This window comes from Schistocerca piceifrons, chromosome 3 (assembly GCF_021461385.2).
Source record: "Schistocerca piceifrons isolate TAMUIC-IGC-003096 chromosome 3, iqSchPice1.1, whole genome shotgun sequence".
NCBI lineage: Eukaryota > Metazoa > Arthropoda > Insecta > Orthoptera > Acrididae > Schistocerca > Schistocerca piceifrons.
The window spans coordinates 819369849-819384992 of NC_060140.1; the positions used below are offsets into that span (position 1 = coordinate 819369849).

The following is a 15144-nucleotide window of genomic DNA, read 5'->3' on the forward strand; positions in this document are numbered from 1 at the left end:
TTATTTCATCTGGTGAGTGAGGTAAAAAACAATCCTTACAATACTGCATAAAATCAACGGGATGTAAGGGTCCATCTACCGAAAAGTGCTTCACTGGAATATTAGATACAAGATTACATGTGTTGACATTGTAATTTTTGCTTTGAAATTCAATGTTAAAACTTTCAATTTTTTCGCTAAGTTCTTTGACAGATTTTTTGTTTTCTAAATCATTGCATTCTACTTTTTCTTCTAGAGTAACCAAACGATTGTCAGTTTTTTGTTCTACATTTTTTACTAAAACTTTTGTATTCTCATCCAAATTTTTAATTTCCCCTTTTATCTCATTAAAATCAATTAAATTTCTTTCCCTATCTACCAGTAACTCATTTTTTACAGTATTAATTTCACCGCTCAATTTAGCATCAATTTCATTTACTTTTGCTTCCACAGATTCAATTTTTTCCTCAACACTGCCAACTCTGTTCGAAAGCTCACCCACTTGGGTATTGACTGCTTGGACTTGCAACAAAATGTTATCAATTTTTTCATCCCAGTATGTCTTATTGTCGTCAACTGATTGTTTAATTTCCTTTGTGAAATTTACAAGAAAACTTTTTAAATCAAATTGATCGGTTCTTTCTGTTTCATTTGACCTGTCCTGATGTTCGAAGTCTATTAAATTACTACTTTCTACTTTAGGCACAATACTCTCGAAAATCTCATAAGTCATTGTGAAGAACAAAAATTTATACACAACAATATAAAACAAGATAAAAATATTGTTTTAACAAAATACGAGGGTTTCGTGACTTATCTGGAACACTCTTCTACTGTTGCAAAACCACGTTTTCCATCCATGTGATTGTTGACCAAAATTCTTGAAGTATTTTCTTCTGTCGAAAATTATATTTTTTGCCAAAACATTTCTTCTCCAAAACTTTTACTTTCCGATGAACACCAACACTGTAACACACATTCTGAAGAAACTGGTATTAACACACAAAAATTTTCTTCCTCGTAGCACTGTTGAAGATCTCGTGAACACAATATCCCGGCTACAGTCCCCAGTTGAAATATGGCATCCCGGCTATTACACAAGTTGAAAATATGGTCACTATTTTTTATAAACTTAAATTTGCCATATTTCGTGACAGTACCTTTTCCATTAGACGTTTGCAAGCAAATATAAGTCTTGGCTTCAGTTGTCTAAGTATGATTCCACAATGCATCGTTGTCGGCTGCAGAAAATGACGTGGTTCAGCGTGTTTCTCTCATTTTGGTGTTTCAAATACAGTTTCTTCCAATGTAGTTTCTTCTTTTCAGATAATACAAAAATAATAGTTAACATAATTCAAAATTATTTATGACTGCGACCTTCACATTGTTCTTCCGTCAACACACACCAAGAGTTAGCTTCCGACTCGGACTGACTATAGTCAAAGACTACTCCAACGTCAAAGATATTTTACACAATCAGTTTCTTTGCTATTCTTCGATACATTTTCTAATAGTAATCAATATGCTTTTACTCTCAAAAACAGAAGTAAATTAACATATAATAAGACAAATTATAATAAATTCTGACAAAAATATAAGAAAACATTTTCAATTCAGTATCGACAAATACGGTAAAAAAATAACATCTCCCAGATCCATTACACCATGCAGACATGCAACCTCCTCAAATTCAGCTCTGAGGTTGTGAAATCACCCAGTGTCATGGTAGCATCACCGTCTCCTCATCCAGCTGTACAAGAAGCCATCGAACTCTCCCCTCATGGGACGAAGTCACCAGCTACACAACCAGCAGGCTGGAAAGGACAGAAGGAATGCTCCAGTGAAGACAGCCGTCCATCACCTGAGTCTTCCTCCGGTAACCAGAAAGGCTTGAAGAAATCAAACAAAGGCATACAGCCATCTTGTTCAGTGACTCAAAGATCTTTGACAGCCTCTACGTTATCGATGCTCACCAATGACCATTTTTCTGTGTTGGGCTCCACAGGCCGACAGCAGAAGAAAGCTGATGCTCCTGTGGACGTCATGGAGCGGGATCCTCCTACCTCTGTACCCTGTAGCACTAAGTCTTCGCAGGTTAGCACTCGGCAGCTGCCGAGGTGACACCCCATCATTTTTTCCTAATTATGACACTCCTCCAATGGAATGTTCGCGGCCTTCAATCCATCAAAGAGGATTTACAGCTGCTTTTCGAACTGCAGCATCCACTTGTTCTCTGCATTCAGGAAACAGAATTGCATCCTCACGATCGTTTTGAGATTCCACATTTCTTCCTGGTCCATTTTGACCTTCCCAACAAGGTTGGCACTTCATCTCATGGGGGAGTCATGCTGCTCATATGGGATGACGTTCATAGTCAACCCATCTCCTTGACCACCCGTCTTCAAGCTATTGCAGTTCACCTTTTCCTTCCTCACTTGACCTTTTCCTTCCTCACTTGACCTTTTCCTTCCTCACTTGACCTTTTCCTTCCTCACTTGACCTTTTCCTTCCTCGCTTGACCTTTTCCTTCCTCGCTTGACCTTTTCCTTCCTCGCTTGACCTTTTCCTTCCTCGCTTGACCTTTTCCTTCCTCGCTTGACCTTTTCCTTCCTCGCTTGACCTTTTCCTTCCTCGCTTGACCTTTTCCTTCCTCGCTTGACCTTTTCCTTCCTCGCTTGACCTTTTCCTTCCTCGCTTGACCTTTTCCTTCCTCGCTTGACCTTTTGCTCCCTCGCTTGACCTTTTGCTCCCTCGCTTGACCTTTTGCTCCCTCGCTTGACCTTTTGCTCCCTCGCTTGACCTTTTCCTTCCTCGCTTGACCTTTTCCTCCCTCGCTTGACCTTTTGCTCCCTCGCTTGACCTTTTGCTCCCTCGCTTGACCTTTTGCTCCCTCGCTTGACCTTTTGCTCCCTCGCTTGACCTTTTGCTCCCTCGCTTGACCTTTTGCTCCCTCGCTTGACCTTTTGCTCCCTCGCTTGACCTTTTGCTCCCTCGCTTGACCTTTTGCTCCCTCGCTTGACCGTTTGCTCCCTCGCTTGACCGTTTGCTCCCTCGCTGGACCTTTTGCCTTTGTACTGTTTACATCCCTCCATCATTCAGTGTCACCAGGACAGATTTCCTCCAGCTTATTGGGCAGCTACCTCGCCCCTTTCTGCTGCTCGGTGACTTTAATGTGCGCCATCCCCTTTGGGGTTCTTCCAGAACCTGCCTTAGGGGTGCTCTCTTGGCTGACGTTGTTAATCAAGTTAACCTCTTGTGCCGTAACACAGGAGCACCCAAGTTCCTTTTAGGCTCCTCGCACACGTACTCCCATTTGGACCTATCGTTGTGCACTGCCCAGCTAGCCCATTGACTCAAGTGGTCCATTCTCTGTGACACGTATTTGAGCCACCATTTCCCGTGTGCTATCAGTTTGCTGACTCCTACCCCGACTCTGTGGACTGAGGTGGACCGTGATGCAGTTCACGCATGGAGACATGCTTTCTGCGTTTTTAACAGTCTAGAATGGCAAAGTGCATTCATTATTAACAGATGCATGGACAGTGTCATCATGTTCTTTGGGATAGCAATAAAGCTAGCTGGATTTCATTCTCTAGCTTTTTTAACTTACCGCTGCCTCTTCAGTCTCCTGAGCCATCCACCGAGCCATTCCCCAATTTTCGGCTTGACTGTAGCAGATGATGTCAAAGTGGACCCTATTGCTATCTCCGACACTTCGGGCCACCATTTTGCGGAGATTTCGAGCTCCTCCCTGTATCACCCTGACTTCCTCCACCGGAAATGAGCAGAGACAGCTTGGGCGATACGCTTCTCTTCTCTTAGAATGATGTGCTATAATGCCGCCTTTACTATGAGGGAGCTGGATCATTCTATCACTCCATCCTGATTCTCTGTCCTAGGGCCGGACGCTGTTAACATTCAGATGTTGCAGCATGTTTCTCTTGTGGGCAAGCACTCCTGCTTAATACATACAACCACATCTGGGCAGAGGGCACATTTCCAAAATGCTGGTGTGAAGCCAGTGTCGTACCCATACCTAAGCCCGGTAAGGACAAACGCCTTCCTTCTACAGCCCCATTTCTCTGACCAGCTGTGTTTTCAGGTTGACGGAATGCACGATTCATGGCCGGCAGGTATGGTGGCTTGAGTCTCACAATTTAATAACCATGGCACAGTGCAGATTTCGAGTTTGCCATTCTGCAGTTGATCATCTTGTCACTTTGTCCACCCATGTCATGAATGGTTTTCTGCAGAAATCCCAGACTGTGGCCATGTTTTTCAATTTGGAGAAAGCCTAAAACACCTGCTGGATGACTGGTATCCTCCATACTCTCTACATGTGGGGCTTCTATGGCTGACTGCGCCGCTTCCTCTAGGAATTTTTAATAGACCGAGTTTTCAAGATATGTATGGATTCTGCCTTGTCAGACACCTTTATCCAGGAAAACGGCGGGCCTCAGGGTCCCATCCTGAGCATCAACCTCTTTGCTATCACCATTAACCCTATAATGGCCTCTCTTCCGCTGGGCATCTCCCGCACCTTTTTGTTGACGAAATTGCCATCTATTTCAGTTCTCCATGGACTTGTCTCGATGAGCAGAATCTTTAGCAATGCATTGATCATCTTCTACTCATGGAACATTGACAGCGGCTTTCGTTTTTCCATTGACAAAACCGTGTGTATGAATTGGTTTCTTCCACTGTCTTTACATCTTGGGCCTGTTGCTCTTCCGTTCATTGAAACTACGAAATTTCTGGGGTTTATACTCAATAAGGAACGTTTTTGGTCCTCCCACATGTTTTACATGGCAGCCTGCTGTATGCAGTCCCTAAAGTGTCCTGTGTGTCCTCCATGGTACTTCCTGGGGTGCAGGGGTGCAGATCGCACCACCCTCCTCCATTTGTACTGGTCCCTTGTCCGTTCGAAACGTGACTATGGATGTTTCGTTTATGCATCTGCACGTCTGTCCCTCTTACACTGTCGCAATACTATCCACTATCATGGCATCTGTTTGGCCACTAGTGCCTTGTACACTAGCCCAGTTGAGAGTCTATATGCAGAAGCTGCTGAACTACTGCTGTCCTACCGCCGTGACTCTCACCTTAGCAGATGTACATGCCATTTGCCTGCCATGCATAGCCATCCATCTTATGCCTCATTTTTCGATGACTTCTTTGATTGCCAGTATGGGGCGCATCCCTCTTCTCTGTTACCTCCTGGAGTTTGCTTTCAGCGCTTGCTCCAGCAGCTAAATTTCGCATCCGTGCAACTTTCCAGGTGGGTGTGAACCCTTCACCATTTTGGCTTCATGTAGCGCTTCACGTTCACCTTGGCCTTCACCCGTTTCCTAAGGACACTACTCAAGCCTCGTTGTATCACTTGGTTTCATGACCTTTGCATGGAACTTCACGATAGTACCTTTGTGTACACTGGTGGCTCTCTGACTGACCATGGTGTTGGGTGTGCCTTCGTCATTGGTGCCAACATTTTATGGTATCTGCTTCCGGAACACTGCTCAATATTTATAGCACAGCTCTTCGACCTGTATCAGGCGACGCAGTGCATCTGGTGACACAGACTTTTCAATTGCGTCATCTACTCAGACTCTCTGTGCCCTTCAAAGCACCTGTGTACTGTACACCATCCATCCCTTAGTGCAACGGGTCCAGGAAAGCTGTCACTTCTTTACTCTTAATGAAGCTACTGTGTTGTTCATGTGGGTTCCTGGTCACTTCGGTCTAACAGTAAAAGAGGCCACTCATGCAGCTGCCAAGGCTGCAATCCTCGCACCTCAGCTCACTAGTTCTTACATTCCCTCCGATAATCTCTGTGTTAGTGTCTGTCAGCAGGTGGTGTTGCATTGGCATCACCACTGGTCCTCCCTTCATGGGAACAAGTTCCAGGTTATTAAGCCCTCCCACGAACTTGGACAACCACCTCTAGGCTGCCTCGCTGCGAGGAGGACATTTTAACTAGGTTGCGTACTGGGCACCATCGTTTTAGCCATTGCCATTATTATTAAATGTAGCTCCCCCACCACTTTGTGCACATCGCGCCCAACTTTTAATTTTCCGCCATTTTCTGACGGAATGCACTTTTTTTAACTGCTTACATTCCTGTTTGTGTTTGCCATTTGAGTTATTTGGCATTTTAGCGAATGGCATGTGGGCTGTCAAACGCACTTTACTTTTTATCCATTGTAGCAATATGGCGAAAGCCATTTAATTTTTAGTTTTGGACCTCTGTTTCTGTATGGTGTATTTTATAGAACTTTCACCAAGTCCCTGTTTTTAGCTGCCTTATCTTCCATCTATTGGGATTGATGTGTAGTCGTTTTTAACTCCTTTCTTTGTCTTCATGTTTTACAGCTTTTGACATTGACGTGTATGACCCAAGTTGTTTTTATGCCCTAAAACAGAAACAAAAACAGAAGATAGTAGAGAAGTCAGGTGATGCCTTTTTGCACACTGCCAGGATAGTGAAATGTGATCGGAGAGTCAAACATCACAGATACATTGAAGACAGGCATTCATAATCAGTTCCAGATACCCAGAGCTATCCTGAGAAAGGCGTTGCAGGATAACATTGCAGTAGTCAGTAATTGGAAGTATAAGTTTTTGTTCAAGTTCCTTCTTCAGGTCAAGAGTGAAGAGCTTTATAATTTTGGAGGGAATGGATAGGTGCTGATGCCGTCTTGCACACTGCAGTTACATGCTCAGTCCAATTTAGATTTTCATCTATTATTACTCCTATACTCTTCTCGGGAGAACTCCTATACCTTTTGGCTTAAAAATGGTAGGGATTTCTGATATTTTTGGCTAATGAGCCCAGAATGACCAACCAGTGCTGCTTGGCTTTTGGATGGGTTGAGGTTTAACACTACATCCTGCACCCATTTTTATAGTGCATACAAGTCGGTACCGAGATCTGTGATAGCTGTCTTTAGGTTCATTGGTTTTGCACTTACATGCAACTGGAGGTCATAAGCATACATGTGGTATTTGCAGTAGGACAATACTGATGACACATCATATACATGCAGTGAAAAGAGTATAGGATGTAATAGTGAACATGGGATGCCTGGTACTACCTGCCTCCATTGTGCTGGACATGATGCATTGCTGGTGGTATGTCAAGTATGAACAAAACCAGGGCACTCCACTTGGCGAGAAATTTAGGCTGTTAATTTTGGCAGGTAAAAAGTTGAACTTACTATCAGAGGCTGTGCTGAAGTCTAAGGAGCACATGATAGTCGCCTCTTGCGCGTCCATAGCAAGCTTCAGGTCATCTGTCACCTTTATTAATACAGATGTTGTGCTGCGATGTTTACGGGAACCTGATCGGTATTCATCTAGTAGGTTGTTTGTAATTGGGTAGTTGTTAGCTGATCATGGACTACATATTCTGAGGACTTGGACAGTGTGGGAAGAATGTGAATAGGTCAGTAATCAGAGGGTGCTGTAGCGATGTCTTTTTTAGGTAAGGGCTTAACTAGTCCCTGTTTCCAGGCCTCAGGGGAAAGATCTGTTGTCCATGTGGTTGAAGATATTTGTTATAGTAGGTAATAGCAGCTGAACAATAAGCTTCATTTGGACTTTATACGCCGACCGGTGTGGCCGTGCGGTTCTAGGCACTTCAGTCTGGAACCGTGTGACTGCTACGGTCGCAGGTTCGAATCCTACCTCGGTCATGGATGTGTGTGATGTCCTTAGGTTCTTAGGTTAGTTAGGTTTAAGTAGTTCTAAGTTCTAGGGGACTGATGACCACAGATGTTAAGTCCCACAGTGCTCAGAGCCTTTTTTTTTTTTTTTTTTTTTTTTTTTTTTTTTTTTTTTTTTACTATCGTGTCCAGTTGATTCTGATCTGGTTTGCATGATGGCTTTTTTTATGGTATTTTGCAAGTAACATCATAGATAGAATTTAATGTGACTACAGTCACTTACTACCATGAAGTAATCAAGGAGTCTGTTTCATTTTTGATTCAATTGTGGTTGTAGGTAAAATGAAGTATTGGTTCTGTTTATTGGCTGGGACTATGGAATCAGCTGCATCTTTTACTTTGTCTATATCAAAGCCATGCAGGTTTGTCTGAAGGACAGCTATTCCATTTCTGTTGTCAGTTAATGTATTGCCATGCCTGAGTTTTCTGTTTCTCACTGCTTGACCGACTGTTCTGCTTCTGCTTGTAAGCAATATGAGTTGAAAGTGCGGGTCACAGTTTGTATGCCTGATGTGCAGTGTCTGAGATTCATGAACTGTTTCAGGTCTCCATTTAGCCAAGATGCAGGTTTTCCTTCTCACTTTCTGGTCTTTAGGGGAGCATATTTGTCATATAGTTGAGTAAGTTTGTTAGTAAATCCATGATTTTCTTTCTTTCTTTCCTTTTTTTGCACCTGAGAATGAAATTGATGTTATCTCCAAACTTTTTCTTGTGTCTCAGTTGCAAGTTCAAGTAAATTAGTGCATTTGAAGTCTCGATACGTAGTTAGTTGCAGCTTCTTTCTGGAACATTCTAGCGAGTGTGTCATGAAAATTGTCATGGGAATAAATGACAAGTGTAGGTATTTGAGAGGTATGAAATTATGTGTGGGGATTTTGTTGAATTTCTCTCTCTGGGGATTTCGTTGCAAATATATCTATGAGAGTGTGACTACTGCTTGTATGATGGGTAGGAGCAAGCTGGAGGGGCAATTTAAATTTCACCCTGGAAGGACAGTTGCATAGAAAATTTATGTTAGTTTCACCAGCTATACTTATTTGCTCATATGTCAATTCGAGATTTGAAAGGGCAGTTTTGAAGCACGCAAACCCGCATACTGTAGGAGGTGTGTAGAGGACGCACATCAGGCAATTTTCTGTTAAAGAATTGATGACATATTCCACTTGTTTATCTTCTTTATTGTTAGATATTTCCAGCACATAGGTGATAAAGTGGAGCATATGTATGCCACTACTCCACCCCCTCACCTATTACATCTGTCGTGTCTTTAAAGATGTAGCCATCTGGATTTACCAAATTTGTAAGAATAGTTGGTCCATTCTAGTGGCGTTACTAATCATTCTCGTGAGCATATGTGTGATCGATCGCGACATACTTGTTTGAAAAATTGGTTTTACGATATCCGAGCAAAGAGTGCCTGTGTTTATGACATTTGGTCAGACTACCGATTTTTCTCTCATGGATAATTGTCCAGAACACGTTACTTGTCCTGTAATCATCGTGACATGGTCGAATGGGTTGATTGTTGTTCTTGCAACATAACATAAAATTTCAGAATTATCACTCTCAAATAAATCACCAATACTGAACTGTCAGCACTGGTACTATGTACACAACTTCCATGGCAATAATTTTAAGTACTTTGGCAAAATTACTGTAAACTGCATTATGCAGCCATGGTGTCGACACTTTGTGATATGTGCACCATGGAAACTAAACCACAACTCCTCTGCAGTCTCACTCTCTGCCTGCCAGAGAGGCGACTATTGATATAGGCTTGCGGGATAGGCATTGATACTACAATGTGCTTACAGCTTCACTAGACAGTAAGCAACAGGCATCTGCAAACAATCTAAGAAGGGTGCTCAGATTTGAAATGACAATTAAATGGACACTCTAGCTGCAAACAGGCGTTCATATACTTTGTTGGGGACATGTTGAAAATGTGTGCCCTGACTGGGAGTCAGGCGCACTATCCTCTGTGCCCTCGGTGACTTAGATGGATAGAGCGTCTGCCATGTAAGCAGGAGATCTCAGGTTCGAGACCCAGTCGGGGCATACATTTTCAACATGTCCCCAATGAAGTATATGAACTCCTGTTTGCAGCTAGGGTGTCCATTTAATTATCATTTCATTTCTAGCAAAGCTGCATGGTCATCAACGGTAACTGTTCTTTCGGGAACAGATACTACCATCATATATAGCTGCTCAGATTGCCACCTAAATTGTTTGTATAGATTAGAAACAGCAGAAGGTCTAAAACTCTTCCTTGGCGAATGACATATATCACTTCCATTCAGTGACTTGCCATCAATTACTGTGAACTGCAACCTATCTTACAGGAAATGATGAATCCAATTGCACAAGTGAGTCTATACTCCATAGCTACACAATTTAATTAGAAGCTGCTTGTGTGATAGCTTTCAGAAGCCCTCTGGAAATGTGGAATCAACTTGAGAGCCTCTTCAATAGCACTTATTACTTTGTGTGAAAAAAAATAGCCAGTTGCATTTCATAAGGATATTATTGTCTTAATGCATGTTTTTTCTTTGAGGTATTGTGTTAAGCTTGAACACTGTTTGTGTTCCAAAAGCCTACTACAAATCGGAGTTACTACTAATGGGCCTATAATTAGGTGGATTACTTCTTTTTCCTTTCTTGTGTATGGCTATTGCTGTGACCTGTACAACTTTCCAGGCTTAAGATATGCAGCTGTTTGTGATTGCTAAAAATGCAATTATTGTGTACTCCAAAAGAAACCTAACAGGTATACAGTTGGGACTGGAAATGACACAAGTAGCTTTGCTACACTGATGATACTTTTAAGTTACTCACGCTGGCAGCAGTTCTTGGTCAGATTTCTGAAGTATTTACTGCATCTTTTTCAGTGAAGGAATGTCAGAAAACCGTATTTAGTAACTCGGCTTTAGTGCCACAGTAATTGGTAACGTTGCCACAGTTGCAGGTTGTATATCTAACCGCTTTCATGGGGTAGCAAAGATTTGATTTTCAGAATTTCATATAATTATTGACTGGGTTTAAACAAAAATTAAAATGCTGCCGTAATCTACTCATTGAGAGGTATAATCTTATGTTAAAGGTTTAACACTGTAATACAAGTATTACAGTTGGAAAACATGTGCATGCCTTGAGGCAGCGTAACTCACCACTTCAAAACTACCGGCCTATATTCATCTAATATTTGAGAATGAGAACACTTATTTACTTACAACAAGCTTTATACATAATTTCAAACTCTTTCTAAACTTTTCTGTGCTTACATACTTAGCGTCAGATATTTTCAATCAGAAGTTTGAAGCTGTTTTATACATACGAGTTTGATCATTTAAAGAACCAAGTTTGATGGTCTGACAAAAATACATTTGCATTTTCTACCAGACTTTGAGAGTGAGTTTGGTGGTGGAAACTATTAAGTGTCTCACATTGAAGTCCATGCTTAATTTTGAGCTTCTGTCTCACCTCCATTTATTTCCTCTGTGGCCATAATTGTGTGTTCCACTCCAGTCTATCTCCTGATTCTTTAGAGATTCCCAACATGCCTCAGTTCATTACTTACTCAGCAATTTTGTTTTTAAGCAGTTCATCACATTAAAAGTTCACTTCCCACTGCCATAAGTCAAAATACACTCTGAAAAGCCAGTTTCAGATATTATGGTAGTTTGGTTTTGAAAAATATGTTTAGTGTACCAAATGCACCCCCATACATCCACCCTAGTATTCAGCACTTGACATTATTGACTTCCATTAGCATCTATTTTTCTGATGTGGAAAATTGAAAAGCAAATGCTTGGGTCCTCCAAGAACTATTTCGAGTGAATGAGAAAATATTTTTGGGTAGGAAAAAGTGCAATTCCTGAGACTTCAGTGAAGACAACAAACTGAAAAAATATACGTACTTTCATACCATCAGAATTGTATAATTTTACTGAAAGGTTAGTGCCAAGAATCCATTATTATCAGGAGAACTTTGATAAATTTTGATTCAGTTTGTTAAAACTTTCCATTGTGAAAGGGCATTATTGAGTGGTGTAGCAATGATGATGAAAGTGAGAAACAGAATGAATTTGGATGTGCATTGGTTGACTCTTTGTGGAAAAAGAAAAAAAAGTTTCAAAACTTTCTTACTGAATCATTATTTCTCGTTTAAACACCCCTGCAAAATGTATGGGCTTCATTTGTTCAGCAAACAGCTATGTATTACTTATCTTTCATTATTTTGAAATAGATGTTTGTTTTTTTAGATCTTGATGTTTGTTAGGTAGTAAAGCTTGTATTGCCTGGTGTGATTTCATTCAAGGTTAATGGTCTTGGAAGGTTTGGGAGCCGTTGCTCAAACCTGATTCAGTTCAAATCATTCTTATAAATAGTGCAGATGTATGAAAAATGTAACCCAGCTAAACAATTAATAAGCTGATGGCCAGAGCTTAAAAATGTAACCCAGCTAAATAATTAATAAGCTGACGGCCAGAGTGTTCTGTTTAGTTACCACCATATATTGTGCACTAGTTAAACTTTTTTGTGTTGGGCATAATGAAAGTACAACTTCATTCAACGTAATTTATAAATTATATTTCAGCAAAATACAATGATTTACTAGTCGGTCAGTCATCTAAAATCCATGCTAATGGTTTGCTCTAATAATTTTTCTCATCGTTCTGGCTGTTCAGATTTCTGCATACGTTGCACTATGAAGAGTTCAAAATTTGAGCTGAACAACTCAAAGAAAAAGGGACATTAAATCAAGAAATTATTCTGTGCATCCTCTTAAACAGTCTTGAATTTTACACATAGTTAAAAGTTTGCTTGGTTTGTACCCCTATTTTGAAAAGTTTGACTGAGGTTATAAGTATATGTGTAATCATGTGTCCTCAGTATGTTTCAGCCGTGTAACCTTATGAGAATAGGAATTTTATTATCTCTTTATGTACATACATGCATAAAACAATGATTTTGTGTACAGGGAACTAATTAATGTGAATGATATATGGAAAATCCAAGCTGGAAGAATAATTGAGGCCTATACAGAGTGTCAAAAAACCTAAATTAATCTCAATTTACAACCATTATTTTACAAGTTTATTACGCTACTCTCCAGAGAGAGCTTTATCATCATTTAAAAATTCCATGACTGAATAATATCATTTCTGCACAAAGATGGCTTGTAATTTTAGTTCAGCAAGCATAATCCCACACTACAATTTTTTCACTTTTAATTTGTCATAAATTTTCATGACCATTTAATTTTCTAATATGAGTGTGGCTGCAATATTCACACTACAAATTGCCAATCTTTGTTCTTTTTTATTTCCACAGTACCTCATGAAAAGCTGTAAAAATCTGAAGGGAGGCCTTCAAGAGGTAGCTGACCAATTGGAGCTGGAAAGAATAGGACCACAGCACCAAGCTGGAAGTGATTCGCTTCTCACGGGCATGGCATTCTTCAAGATGAGAGAGGTAAGCAATAAGTGATCACTTAAGAATAGACCTTTTTGTAGCTGTGTCGAGGGTGAATCATTTAAAACTTGCACCACAGATATTGCAGAAATGGAAAGTGCTTTTGATGTGCAGTTTCCACAGGATGGATTGGTAGTCAGGGGCTCTTATTGTTAGCCAATAAACAGATCATAATAATAATTAGAAAGTGTATTTCTGTGCATACAGACACTTTTTAAATGGAACAATGCCTATTGACATTAACAAACTAAAAGTACAGTAAATTAGAGTGTCAGTGGTGTGTGTTGCTGGATTCTAGTGGGAGTCATTTATGAGATGATGTATTTTGAGAAGTTCCCACACTGACACCGTGCTATACCTGTGATAATATACACTAAAGAACAACAGAAGTGCACACACTAGGCATGTGGATTCTGACCAGTAATGAGGTAATGGACAATCACAGGTTCAAAATGACCACCAACAGAAACAATACATGCTTCCAGTCTGGTATGGAATGACTGCTGCACACATTTTGGCATTTTGGCTGATATATCCAAGCAGGCTGCAGCAATGTGTTGTTGCATATCATTGGGTGTAGTTTGTATGTCCTTGTAGACAGCGTATTTCAGCCTTACCCCCAGAAAAAAAGTCTACAGGTATCAAATTTGGGGAATGGGGTGGCCAAGGTACTGATCCTGTGTGTCTAGTCCAACAATTTGGAAACACTTTGTGGAGGCATGCTGTAGTACTTTGTGCACCATGGCCTGGATAGCTATCATGTTGGTACCATAGGTTCTTTCTAGTCTGTAGATGAGTCATCTAGCATCTGTGGAAGATTGTCTATTTGGAGGCTGTGGTACTTCTGCACCTTCAGTGTTCCATCTGTGAAAAATGGGCATATGAGCTGATGGTTAATTGTCCCACACTACACGTTTACACTCCATGGATGCTTACGTTGCACCAGACGTAGCCAACGAGGATTTTCAACAGGTTAATACTGCATGTTTTGATGGTTTACCATGATTGGTAAATGAGGCTTCATGACTAAACAACATACATTATACATCTGGAGTATCATGTCTTAATGCCCATGTACAGAAGTTAACACCATTCTTATAATAATTTCCATGCAGTTCTTGATGGAGAGTGATGTGATAGGGATGGAACCTATGTTAATGGAGAATATGTGGGGCACATGCCTGATGACTTGTGCCACTTCCTTGTGCAGTTGCGCAGAAGCTAGTAGGCGGATCAACTGCAACAGCAGCAAGAACATTAATTTCTCCCTCCTGTTGTCACTTGTTTCCTTCTGTTATGATGTATAGGTGTGGCACTACCACTTTCACGTAACTGTTTGAAGAGGTTGCTGAATAATTGCCTAGATGGTTGACATTTATTGGGATATCTTGCCACATACACCATACAAGAATGAACTGCATTATTTCTCCACTCTTCGTACACTGTGAACGTGTCCGTTCATAGGTAAATTGCCCACTCATGACCAACTGTTTGGACTGTCATGCAAACTGACTAACAAGTCGCAGTACACCCAAGGAACACACAAGCACACTATATACAAACATAACAACATCGTACCTAACAAATACACAGGTTGAATGGCACAAAAAAGTATTGGTGTGGAAAGTTTCCACAGTACAATACCTCATAAACAACTTGCATGAGGCTCGTGCAACAAACACTGCTGACATTCTAATTTACCCAACTTTTAGTTTGTTAATGTCAATAGGCATTGTAACAATATTATGAGCAGGAGAGTTGGTACTCACTCACTGAGTCGTAAATAGGCACAACAAAAAGACTGTCATAAAATGAGTGTTAGGCCAACAAGGCCATCTCTGACAAAGGCCTTGTTGGCCAAAAGCTCATTTTCTGACAGTCTTTTTGTTGTGCCTATCTGCGTCTCAGTGAGTGAGTGAGTGAGTGAGTGAGTAGCAACTCTCCTTCTCATAATATTGTTACATTTCAT

General features: G+C 40.8%; 1 protein-coding gene across 5 annotated transcripts in view; it reads left to right on the forward strand.

The window, feature by feature from the left end:
• Positions 1-15144, forward strand: part of LOC124789456 (CCR4-NOT transcription complex subunit 7) — a 151841-nt gene that overhangs the window by 116434 nt on the left and 20263 nt on the right. For all 5 annotated transcript variants that reach the window (XM_047256818.1, XM_047256820.1, XM_047256823.1 and 2 more), the window contains one exon: positions 13035-13175. In XM_047256818.1, the coding sequence (XP_047112774.1) occupies positions 13035-13175 (141 nt within the window). The remainder of the gene's footprint in view (positions 1-13034; positions 13176-15144) is intronic.